Source organism: Macaca mulatta, chromosome 6 (genome assembly GCF_049350105.2).
Source record: "Macaca mulatta isolate MMU2019108-1 chromosome 6, T2T-MMU8v2.0, whole genome shotgun sequence".
NCBI lineage: Eukaryota > Metazoa > Chordata > Mammalia > Primates > Cercopithecidae > Macaca > Macaca mulatta.
Window position 1 is genome coordinate 170,971,032 of NC_133411.1, and position 12,089 is coordinate 170,983,120.

General features: G+C 34.7%; 1 protein-coding gene across 2 annotated transcripts in view; it reads left to right on the forward strand.

Moving 5' to 3' along the window:
* Positions 1-12,089, forward strand: part of GABRG2 (gamma-aminobutyric acid type A receptor subunit gamma2) — an 89,976-nt gene that overhangs the window by 20,095 nt on the left and 57,792 nt on the right. For both annotated transcript variants that reach the window (NM_001261778.1, XM_015141355.3), the window contains 3 exon segments: positions 6,108-6,259; positions 7,775-7,842; positions 9,920-10,140. In NM_001261778.1, the coding sequence (NP_001248707.1) occupies positions 6,108-6,259; positions 7,775-7,842; positions 9,920-10,140 (441 nt within the window).

Here is a 12,089-nt window from a genome sequence, read left to right on the forward strand (position 1 = left end):
CAATTTAGTTTGAATGCTGTGATACTTACAATCAAATTCATCTTAGCTAATAAAATCCCACAGACATTTATTTGATATGCATCATTTGTGGCTGTTAATAAAGTAAACAATTTGCATTTTGTATATTGCAAACTAAGTGTCTGATAATTGATTCAGCCAAACACACCAACAGCTGTTAGCCTAATATCAAAAAAATTAAACAGGATGTGAGGTGAGAAAGACATTTTAAGTAGGACAATTTGTTAGCTGAATGGTTTACTTTCCTGCCCTAATTCTACCCTCTTTGCATGTACACACTCACGTGTACCCACTTATGCATAGAACACCCTCTGAATAGGTTTTGTACAGGGAATTTGCATGTCCTCACTGAGAGGAATAAAATCCCACAGGCCATTGAAAGACCTATATGAAGAAGCAACTAGCACCCCAATAGCCCTGTCCATTGAACACCACTATGTCTCTAAAGAGTAGCCAGTCCTCCCGGATAGTACCGCGTGGAGTCCCCCTTACCACGATCATGTACTGAGTTCCCTTTGCCTTCTGAGGATGTACACTCACCTACTCTGCCTGTTCCTACACTGTTTACCAAACTCCACCTTTTGCAGTGGCTGAAGGACATCCTTTAAACTGAACTAGCTTATATGTGTGTCTTGTCTCTGTTATATGCATTGCTTTCCAAGCAGAGGAAAGAGTTTAAATGAGGCAAGTGATCACATCCATTATGTTAAATTGCAAGCTTTGCTTTTATTCCTCAGTGTGGTGAGATCAAATCATTGGTATCTGCAGTGGCAAGTTTATGAAATCTGAAAGTTATTAACTTTGTGCTAAAGGCATCATGTCTTTTATTGGACTCAGGCATCAACCAATGTATTGTCCTAAGGGAAAATGAACTGGAACAATCATTTATTTTGGATGATCTTATTGTTTAATGAATGTATAGCTGTAGATTATTTGGTCTTAATTTCTTTCTCAAAGTCATGAAGAATAATGGTTCAGTGTTTAGTTTTGGCCAACTAAAGTGACAATTGTGATTGTAACAGTGCTTCTTTATCTGTAAAACAGGAATAATTACAAGAATATCAGTGTTTTGAGGATTAAGTGAGATAATGTATGTGAAATCTTTATTAAGGTTATACCTAGAACATAGCGAATATTTTTAATACTATTACTTCTCTGAGGAAAACTGGTGAGCAAAAAAATCATTTCCAAAAATCTTCATTGAGCATACACTCATGAAATTTATAGTTTAGTAATGAAGGCAGATAATAAACAAGTCAGTAAATGCACATTGTGATAAATTCTATGAAACAATCTCCTGGTAGAACAGATGATGGGTGGGTGGGCAAGAAATGTAGATAAGATAGTCAGAAATGGTCTCTATGATTAGATGCTTTTATTGAAACATGCTAAGTAGTAGATTGAGGAGTGGAGCAAAGGAAAGGTTGAAGGCAGAAAGGACAGTTACATGCAAAGATTCTGGAGTTTGGCCTGATTTTCAGAACTCAGTTAACTCTCAGTTAACATGATGATGTAGGGAACAAGAGATTCCTGTATTAATGATACTTTTGGGGCATGGGTTTCCCAGTGGAATCTACAGTCTCATGGGAATCTGGAGTAGCAATGAGTCCCTGTGCATGTGGTAAAGGAAGGAATAGAGATTTATGAGATATAAGTAGTGGATATTCACAATTTAGAGGTGACAATGGAGCAGAAAATCCAATGCATGGGGATTTTTATTAGAAACGGTCAAAGGTATCATTTTCCTGTGTGTATGTCTTGAGAGATTTATTTTGACCTATAAAATAATTTGCATATGAACTCATTGCACTTATAAAAAAGTAAACCAAAAATTGTACCAAACAAATATTCGTGAAACCAACGTTATGAAAGAAGGAAACACTAAAAATATAAAAATAGTTTAAGAATACAAATAATCAATTTTTAAAATTCAACTACTTACCTGCGTTAGAGAAGGATAAATATATATTCAGTCTTTATTATGTCAAACACCAATAGATTTAAAGACATCTGAACAAGCAGACAAATGCCTTTATTTCTCATCCAAATATTTGCTGTTCTACTATCCTGGGCAATGACTAGATTTTCCTCCTCTACCCATAAACTGAGAGCTTTATTAAATATATAGAAATCTGAAATACCTAGGTGGAAATTTAAAATTCCAGAAACTGCATGACTAATCTTCACAATGGCAAACATCCAGAATATGTACCAAAATTAAAATGTCTAGAATCTTGTTAAATTGTCAGCAACCTCTCGTTGAACAATCTGCATGCAGTATTTGTTGTGTTTTATAAGCCACTTTTGTTCTTCTAAATAGGATTGATTTTTACTTCTAATTACAAGTATGAATTCATGTTTGTAATCATGCCTAAATTCAAATTATGCATAAAACTGTAATGATGAGAATAAAAATGAATAATCTAATATACAACATGGAGATTCAGATTTAGATCTAAAGCAGGAACCTGAGAATTTTTATTTTAAAAAATCCCACCCCAACACATACACATACATGTACACATACAAGTACATATACACGTACACATACTCATACACATACACATACACACAGAGCCAGGAATATGTGCCCCTGACACAACCACTCTATAACTGAGATCCTCAAATATTAATATGCATATGAATCATTTGTGAAACTTGTTCAAATAGCAATTCTGATTCCAGGGTCTGAGTGGGTCCCAAAGCTCTGCATTTCTGGCAAGCTCCCAGGCAATGTTGCTGCTGTGGCCCCAGGCTCTCAATAAGGTGATTTTCTAACCATTTTTCTGAATGTTTTCAAAGATGAAAACTTCACATTCTTTTCTGACACTATCACTCAGAAACTATCACTCAGATGACAAAAATGTTTTTATTATGGTTAGCTAATTGAAGGATAAGTTTAATTTCAGTTATTTTAGTCTGTAAGAATATATTTTTAATTATGTGGTACCAGGAGGAGTAATAACTTCTAAAGGCCGTTCCATGTAGGTAAGTACCTTTAGCCAGAAGTTCAAATATGTTTGCTCTCTACCCACTCAACTGTTGAGTGAATTCCTCAAATCATTATCAATCTGTTTCTGCCCAGACATTCTTATGGAGCCTACAATTCCACAGAATGTCTCATCTGATGGTAAGACTTCATTACTCCTAGATAGCCTACCTGTGAATGCAGAGGTTTTTATGTCCAAAGCACTCTAGAGAAAGAAAAAGCATAACTTTAATAAAAGGAGTTCCTTTCTTAAAGACAAATCTGGAAACAATCCCAGATTATGCATCAGCTCCTTTAATTTAGACCTCAGCTGGAAAAACTGTGGAAAAGAATAACTTTATTTATTTATAATGTAGACACCATTATTTTTCTTCCTGACAAACTTTTTTTTTAGTTCTCCTCAACCCATATTGTATTAAAAGTCTTGAAGCAGCATATGTAGATGTAGGGTTTTGGTACATGTTTGGAGCTGGTGTTATAAATCTATCAGTGGTCACTTTATAAAATGATTAATATAATGTTTATAATAATATTTGTTCCATTATTAATGAATTATGCTACTGATTCATTAATAATATAGTAATTGTCATGGACTTATTTTCAGTACTGTGTGTCAGGCACTGTGCTAAGCACTTAAGCATTGTCTTAACCTTACACAAGAATGTAATATGAAAACGAATATTAAACCTATTTTAAAGATGAAAACTTTGAGGCTTAGCAAGGTTAAATAACTTCCCCAAAGTCATTAACAGTAAGTGTCAGGCAAGACAAGAATCCAGAAAGCAGAACTAGCATTTCCTGATTCCCAAATATATACTCTTAAGTACTCTATTTTACCTCTCGATGGCTAAGTAGACATCCTGAAGTGTGAACAAAACTAGGTGATGACTCTGAGGGAATTGTTGGAGCAATTCTGGAAATAGTCTTACTTCTAAAAAAGTATCCCTTATCTTTTCACTTTACGTATTTTCCCTCCTGGTCTGCCAGATAGTAGTAATGACGGTAACACAACACCATTATACTTGACTCATTTATTTGTTGGCATGGGAGGTGTCATAAACAAACACATCAAACAATTTAGTACATATCCCCTTTTCTTGAAGAAAAATTAATAGGGTGCATGTGTCTTATAGACCTGAGAGAGAGAGACAGAGAGAGAGGAGAGAGAGAGAGAGAGAATGAGATAGATTTTTTGAAAAGGCAGTTTTGCATGAACAATTTAAACTGTAATAAATTCTATTATGGTATCTGACGAACCAACCATATTCTTTTCTCAAGAGTTATTGGAGGGATTTGAAAATTACTTTTTTTTTTCTTTCCCTAAACCAGGAAGATTTGGGTCAGAGGATTAAAGTTTTATTAGGCAGAGTTCAGCAGTGCTCTGGAGAAATGATGAATTGAGGCCCAAGAGGGATTTTTTTTTTTTTTTTCTAGCAGCACACTGGCCTCTGCTTGCATGGAGGCTTTTCTCTCTGAGAGCTGACGGAAGCATTGCCCAGCCCATTATACCCACTATGGGCACTGTGTGAAATTAATGTTCCTTTAAACTTCCTATGCTCACTAAAGTGCAAGATGTAAGACACAGTATGTTAGGCCTTTTGCAGATATATTTTCATGATGTTTCCTAGTCATAAAACTTTAAAGGAATGAAAAAAAGAGGTTACTGTAATCACTAAGTTGACCCATGACAGTAATTGCTCTTAAGACTTCATCCTCTATCCTTACTTTCAAATCAGATTAATCACATAATCATCTTCTGCAATATTTAGTCATCACGATCTATATATACGAAGTATATAAAACATATGTGCATTCATGTGTACACACATACATACACACATAGCTATGTATATTTAACTACCTTGTGCATGTATATATACTTGATGACTGAGTATGATTGAAGAAAGGTGATAAATCTGGCTTAAGAATATATGAATATATACATTTATTTATTCAAGGTAAATGTGGCAATTACGTCATAGCTGACAAAATTCATTCTATACTATATGCTTAGTAAAATAAGGTAAAGATGGGGGCAGGGGTGGGAAATGTTGTATTTTAAGTTTGTATTTTTTTTAAAATTTTACTCTAAACTACAAAAGTAACCAATATTCATTCGGTGCTGATAAAAATGAAAATGGCAGATTTTGCAAGGGTGTGCATTGCCTCTGGATCTGGAAAATATCATCCTCTTGGCGGGGTTGCCCTGGGGCTGGGGTGAGGGGGATTGGCAAGCTATAGGAATTCCAATCCCCTTCCAGAGTCATTCTCAGGTGGCTTCCAGCCCAGTTGCTGAAGGGGTTTCTGATAGGTTTGGGTATAGCGAATACAATCAAAGAACATTGTGTGGCTTTTTGATCAGTTATAACAGGTCATTTCATTTCTATGACTGTAGTATATTAACCATTGGTATGAGTTTCCAGCTTAGAAATATTTGCCATGATAAAGGGTGGTTTAAAGTCTGTAACCACATTTTTCTTCATAGTACCGGGTTCTTAACAACCAAAGATAAAAGAACTGCCCTTGCCTTCAGTGCTAGTGAGGGGAAAAAATACACATAAACACACCGTGGAGGAAGCAAAGGCAGAGAGACTGAGCTCTCTCCTTAGTGTTCAAGTTGGTGGGGAGAGGCAGGTCTGGCAGTTCGTGGGAGGGAATCTAATTATCAGTCTCTTACTTTCATTAATAAGTTGAGGCAAGTGAACTCTTCAAAGGAGGAAAGAGGAGACATTATACCTGAATTCTTAGACTACGTATGGTCATTTAACCATCACTTTCACACAAATAGTTTCCTTATAATTCCTTCAGGAGACTGGGAAGTAGGCAGAAAGAATATCAAATATGGGAAAAGTAAAAGTAACTGGCAAAACATGGTTTATTTGTACATGGGAGGGCAAAGAATTCTGAAAACCTGAAGTGTGCACTTGAATACATTTAGTCTCCATCTATGCAGTTTAATTAGAATAACCCTCAAGTGAGACTTTTCAGTTTAAACATTGCTTTAATCCTGCTTTATTTCTTCTTTTCCACTGGTGGTCTGTGGATAAAAGTCAACTTGAGTATAATCTATATGTTTTTGACCAATATGTTTTTTTCTTAGCTTCACTAGCCAAAAATCTGATGATGACTATGAAGATTATGCTTCTAACAAAACATGGGTCTTGACTCCAAAAGTTCCTGAGGGTGATGTCACTGTCATCTTAAACAACCTGCTGGAAGGATATGACAATAAACTTCGGCCTGATATAGGAGGTTTGTTAAAGTCTTTTGTGTTGTGCTATAGATAGGAGCACATAAACATGTCTACTTTGTTAGAAAAAAACCATCAGTGTAGTTCAAGAGCAAGGAAGATTTAAATTATACTTTTTTATATGTTGTAAAAGTAGTGATTAAATAGCATTCCGGCCTAGGAGTGGGAGGAGTGTCAATAAATTCAAAATGAAGAAATATTATTTTCAAGTGAAGCTTGAGAGCTAGAGTTAGAAATTCAAATATTCCTAGATATTTCAGACAGGAATTGTAGAAAAAAAAGCAATGACCCCTTTATGAAGCAACATAAACAAATCAAACAAGTCAATAATAGTAAAGAGTGGATAGGTTGTTTATCTGTTTTTGTGTAACAAACAACCAGAAAATCTCAATGACATATGACAATAAACATTTATGTAATACCCCCCTGAGAGATATACTAATCTAGGCTAAAGCAGGCTGGAACTGCTTATTTAGGGGAACTGTACTGTGCATGTTCCTCGTTCTACTCCTGGGACCAGTGCCTAGCTAGGATAACCCTTCTCATAGTAGTAGAAAACAGCCAGAGAGTAAGTAGAATCTCATGAGGCTGAATGTTTAGGCCTAGCACTGGTACATTCACTTTTATATATATACTATTAGCTAAAGCCAATCAGATGATCCAGCCAAAAGTTGAGAGGTGGAGGAATAGCCTCACCCAGGAGAAGGCAAGAATGTGAATGCCAGTGATAGACACTTCAGTCCACCACAGTGAGTTAGGACATGACACTTTCAAGGAAAAAAATAAAGAAGAGACTAATGCTCTTGTTGTTCATTAAACGTTAAATAAAAATGGGGACCATGCATTTAGTCATGGATATTATACTACAGATTTTTAATATCAGTCTTCTCTGACAAATAGGTATATAATGGGTTTCCATATGGTTTTCTCATATTATCTGTGGTATCACAGTGTACAATAAATCATCAAGGAAGATTAATTTTGTGTTGGTGAGAAGTGTGTGAGGATAATGTGGTAATTAAAGGAATCAACAGGGAACTGTGATCCAAAACCAATTTATATTACCAGTTTGCTCTTTATGTTCACTTCATGTTCTGAATGCTTATTTTTTTCTGAGTTATTAAGCAATTATTTTTCTATATGGGTCAAGTCAGGGACATGCTCAAGTCAATTTCAGAGCTTGAAAGAAACATGGTAAAATTCACAATATCTGAGAGAAAGATGGAGAAAAGCTAAGAGAAGCATTTTCTAATTTATTCATTTTTATGTTAGTTTTAAAAGGATAATTGGTTTCAAAACTCTACTATGCGTGCTTATTGCATGTGCATGCTTAAAAAAGATATTTCTTTGAAAACAAAATAGTTATTCAAATGTGGTGAATTAGTAACTGGTACCAAATTAGTTGAGAATAAATTACTTCTAATGTAGCTAAATAAATCTATTCTAGAAAACAAAGATTAAAACATTAAAATCTTGCACCTGTCTATGTGCACACATTTCTATGTTTCTCTTTACAGTGAAACCAACATTAATTCACACAGACATGTATGTGAATAGCATTGGTCCAGTGAATGCTATCAATATGGTGAGTTTCCAAGTAAAATTCTTTGTCTATTTTATTAGCATGTTGAGAGAAAATGCGATGTCATGGAAATAGCAAGAAACATGCCAGTAAAAAGTTTAAGTTTAAAACTTTAGAAGTGAAAGAGAGTCATCTAGATCCTTTTTTTCTTGTAATATGAAGATAACTAAATGTTAACTATTTTTGTTATGAGAATTAAGTAGGATTATATATATAATTAATTTGTGTAAACACGCTATGCTGTTGAAATTCATCAATCGGTGTTTACTTGCCAAGTGCTACTGACTACAAAATAGGATATAGTACTCAAATACTTATTAGAATATCGATAGTTTTGTTCAAATCAGAAATGTTTCTCAGATAAAATAGTGTGTCCGATGTAATAATAAATGTAATTCTGTTCTTATGTAACACTTTCTACCCAAATGTGAAATACAAAACTAGACTGAAGTCCAAAATATCATATAATAGAGAACATAAAATAGAGTAGAGCAGAATGAAGTACAACATAACATAATGTAATATAATATTCTATATTATACAATATTATATATGATATAATATAGTGATACTATAACTTTAAAACCATTTTTACGAAACTAGCAATAAAGATGCTCTGCTAAGTCAGAAAAGAGATTAATATGCCACTTGAGGTGATATACCATCACCTGCATACTCCAAGCTAATAAGTTTGCTTGTTTAATCATTAAACAAATTCTAACTTCTTTATAGCCATAATTCTCAGAATATTTAGAGTTCTGAAATAAATTATAAATATCTAAGAATTAGAAGCTATATAGATAGTTTATTTAAATGCAGAACTTTCTTGTTTTAGGAATAACAGTCCCCAGAACTGTTCTAGGATCAAAGATTGTGAAATATTAGTTTTAAGACTCAAAGTTTTTTATTCATGGCTTTTCTTGCCAAAATGCAGAATATAAATTAATTAATTATTCTTTCTATGGGCACATCACTAATTGGTTGACAAAGGATTTCATAAAACAGGTTCTTTCCTCATTACTTGTAGACTGTAAAAAGGAAACTAAATAGTGAACAAGGCGTAGAATGGCTTTCTGGGGTAGAAATGTAGCTAATCACAATGACACCCAATGGGAGGTGGTGCAAGGAAAGAAAACAGAACAATGTGAATGAGACAAAAGACTCAGGCCTAATGGTCTGAATTTCACACCATACCTGCTTTTCTTTTACTGAAGTAAAGCACTCTCCAGTTTAGTGATATGTATACTTGATGGAAATAATTACAGTAATTTGTCACTATAGCATTTAAGAATGCATTTTGTAATAGAGATTAGCACAGTATTAGAAATTATTTTTAATTGTTAATTTCATCTTGTTTAGAGAAAAGAACATTACAAGTAAATAGTGAAAAAAAACCTCTTCTTGGGTGTTTGTTCTCTGCCAGGCATGATGCAAAGGACCTTTTGTTGATCCTTTTTCTATCCTAACACAGCCTACCCAGTTAGGTTCTTTATGATCCCCATTTTAATATGGGCCAACTGAGTTTCCAGATTTCCTGCTTAGGACTTTTTTGCATATTCTGTACTTTGTTTCACTCTACAGCCGTGGTTCTGAATCTGGACTTTTTTTTCCCTTTCAGGGGATGTTTGACTGTGTCTGAAGGCAATTTTAGTTGTCATTACTTGGCAACATTGAGTGTGGGTTTGTGGTTTGCTACTGTCATCTAAGGAGTAGAGGCTAGAATTGCTTCTAAACATCCTACAATGCACGAGACAGCCCTCACAGTAAGGAACTAGCCAGTTCAAAACAACACAACGCTCTGCTCTATAGACATGGAAAGTAAAGGATTGTATCAAGGCTATGCTCTTTTGCCAGAACTCACTTAGACAGGTCTACTTTTTCATAAAAGTATCGAACATATCTACAAAAGATGGCTGAAATGGTAATCTCCTCAGCAAAACTCTAGCTTTCTTTTGTATTATCCAAAGCCAAGATAGCTTTGCTTCAGATTGGCAAAGAGAACAGTAATGAAATATACAAATACTCAACAATATAATCTTACTGTGTACAAATTTTCTGTTTTATCATTTCGTTAAAACAGGAATACACTATTGATATATTTTTTGCACAAACATGGTATGACCGACGTTTGAAATTTAACAGCACCATTAAAGTCCTCCGATTGAACAGCAACATGGTGGGGAAAATCTGGATTCCAGACACTTTCTTCAGAAACTCCAAAAAGGCTGATGCACACTGGATCACCACCCCCAACAGGATGCTGAGAATTTGGAACGATGGTCGAGTGCTCTACACCCTAAGGTATTCTTTTACAAAAGGAAAGGAGTAATTGTTAGGAAGAAAACAAACAAACAAACACAAAAATCAGCCACAAGTCAAAAGAAAGAAAGAAAGAAAGAAAGAAAGAAAGAAAGAAAGAAAGAAAGAAAGAAAGAAAGAAAGAAAGAAAGAAAGAAAGAAAGAAAGAAAGAAAGAAAGAAAGAAAGAAAGAAAGAAACATGTCAAGACTATGTCTTGGTTGGCATGTTATCAAATAGTATATGACATCACAACATTAGTTTTTTTCTTTCTGCTGTCAATGAGCTTTATCAAAGCCTAATTATAGGCAAAGCTTATTTTTCCACAGCTGTTGTGAAAACTTTTTTTTTTTCTCACAACTGATCTGAAATTTCCTTTGTCTTGCAATATCATCTGACCTTTGCACCTGTCTTGGCTTTTTGTGTGTTTGCGTGTTCTGGTACTTTAGAACACAAAAATTAAAACATAACTGGTCATCCTCAGGACTGCCACCTCTTATGCTTGGAAATATGTTCATTTCCAAAGAAATAGTTGCTAAAAGAGAATTTTTGATGTGTATGTCTCCATACATTCTTCTCTTTTTAGCTTCACAATAGCAAGCACCTAGAATCTATTATCTTTAGTCTCCTGGCACCCCACTTCCCATTATGTTAATAGGCTGTTTAACTTAATTTATTGTCTATCTTGGGAATAGACATACTTGGGAGAAAGTTGAAGGAGCTATCTTTCAGCCTCTGAAATTAAATTCTGAAATTAAATTTTGAAATTAGAGTAAAATGCTACTTTAATAAAATAATGATTTTATGCCATTATCTTAGCACTTCATACTTTGCATTTAAAACATTTTTTACATTGAAATTTCTCATTGGTGGGAGTACATTATTAGATAAAATAATAGGTGAGTATATAGTCTTAGGAATCAGACATCTGACTTTGGTTCTTAGCTCTCTGTCTTATTATCTGCCGGAACTAGGGCAACTCTCCAGCATTTCTATATAAAGGGACTTAGGGGCAGCTATCTGGTAGGAGGACTTTTGGTGTTAGAAGCTTTGTTTGCATCGTAAGCATGATGTTTTTACATGGTCACATTTTTATTTAGGAAAATTAAGTGAGAACTGATGGAAATTATTGGGAAAGAAAGCACAACCACACTGTCCCACCCTGTACCGCCTCTCCCCCAACCTTGGCACCACAACTGAGCAGACTCTTTAACCTTCATTTCTTTAATTTCTATAAAACAGAGATACTTACTCTGACCTTATGGAGTTGCTACAAGGACAAAATAGGGTGATAAGTAAAGTGATTAATATAGAGCCTGACACATAGTAAATATAGAAAAATTAAAATTATTTATACATTTTAATCAAAATAAGAATAATGCAATTCTAAATCTTCATATCTGAGAACTTCTAGCTTCAAATGATTCATGTTAAATGTGCTTGCTCAACATACAAAATATAATACTTGAAAGTGGCTCCAAAATCTTTATCAATTATATCAGTTATTAGAAAAAGCCACAATTCCAAAATGAATTCATTCCAGGCATTTTATATTCATCATGGCTTTCGTAAACTTAGAGATATAGTAGTAACTGAATTTTTATTTATTTATTTATTTATTTAGAGACAAGGTCTCACTCTGTCACCCAGCTAGAGCGCAGTGGCGTGATCTGGGTTCACCTCAACCTCTACCTCCCAGAGGTTCAAGTGATCTTCCCACCTCAGCCTCCCGAGTGGCTGTGACCACAGGCACGTGCCACTACACCCTGCTAAGAATTTTTTTGTATTTTTTTGTAGAGATGGTCTCACTATGTTGCCCATGTAGTCTTGAACTCCTGGGTTCAAGCAGTCCGCAACTCAGTCTCCCAAAGTCTGGGGATTATAGGTGTCAGCCATGTCATCTGGCCAATGTCTGAATTTAGAATCTAGTGGGTACAAAATTCCCCTGATACA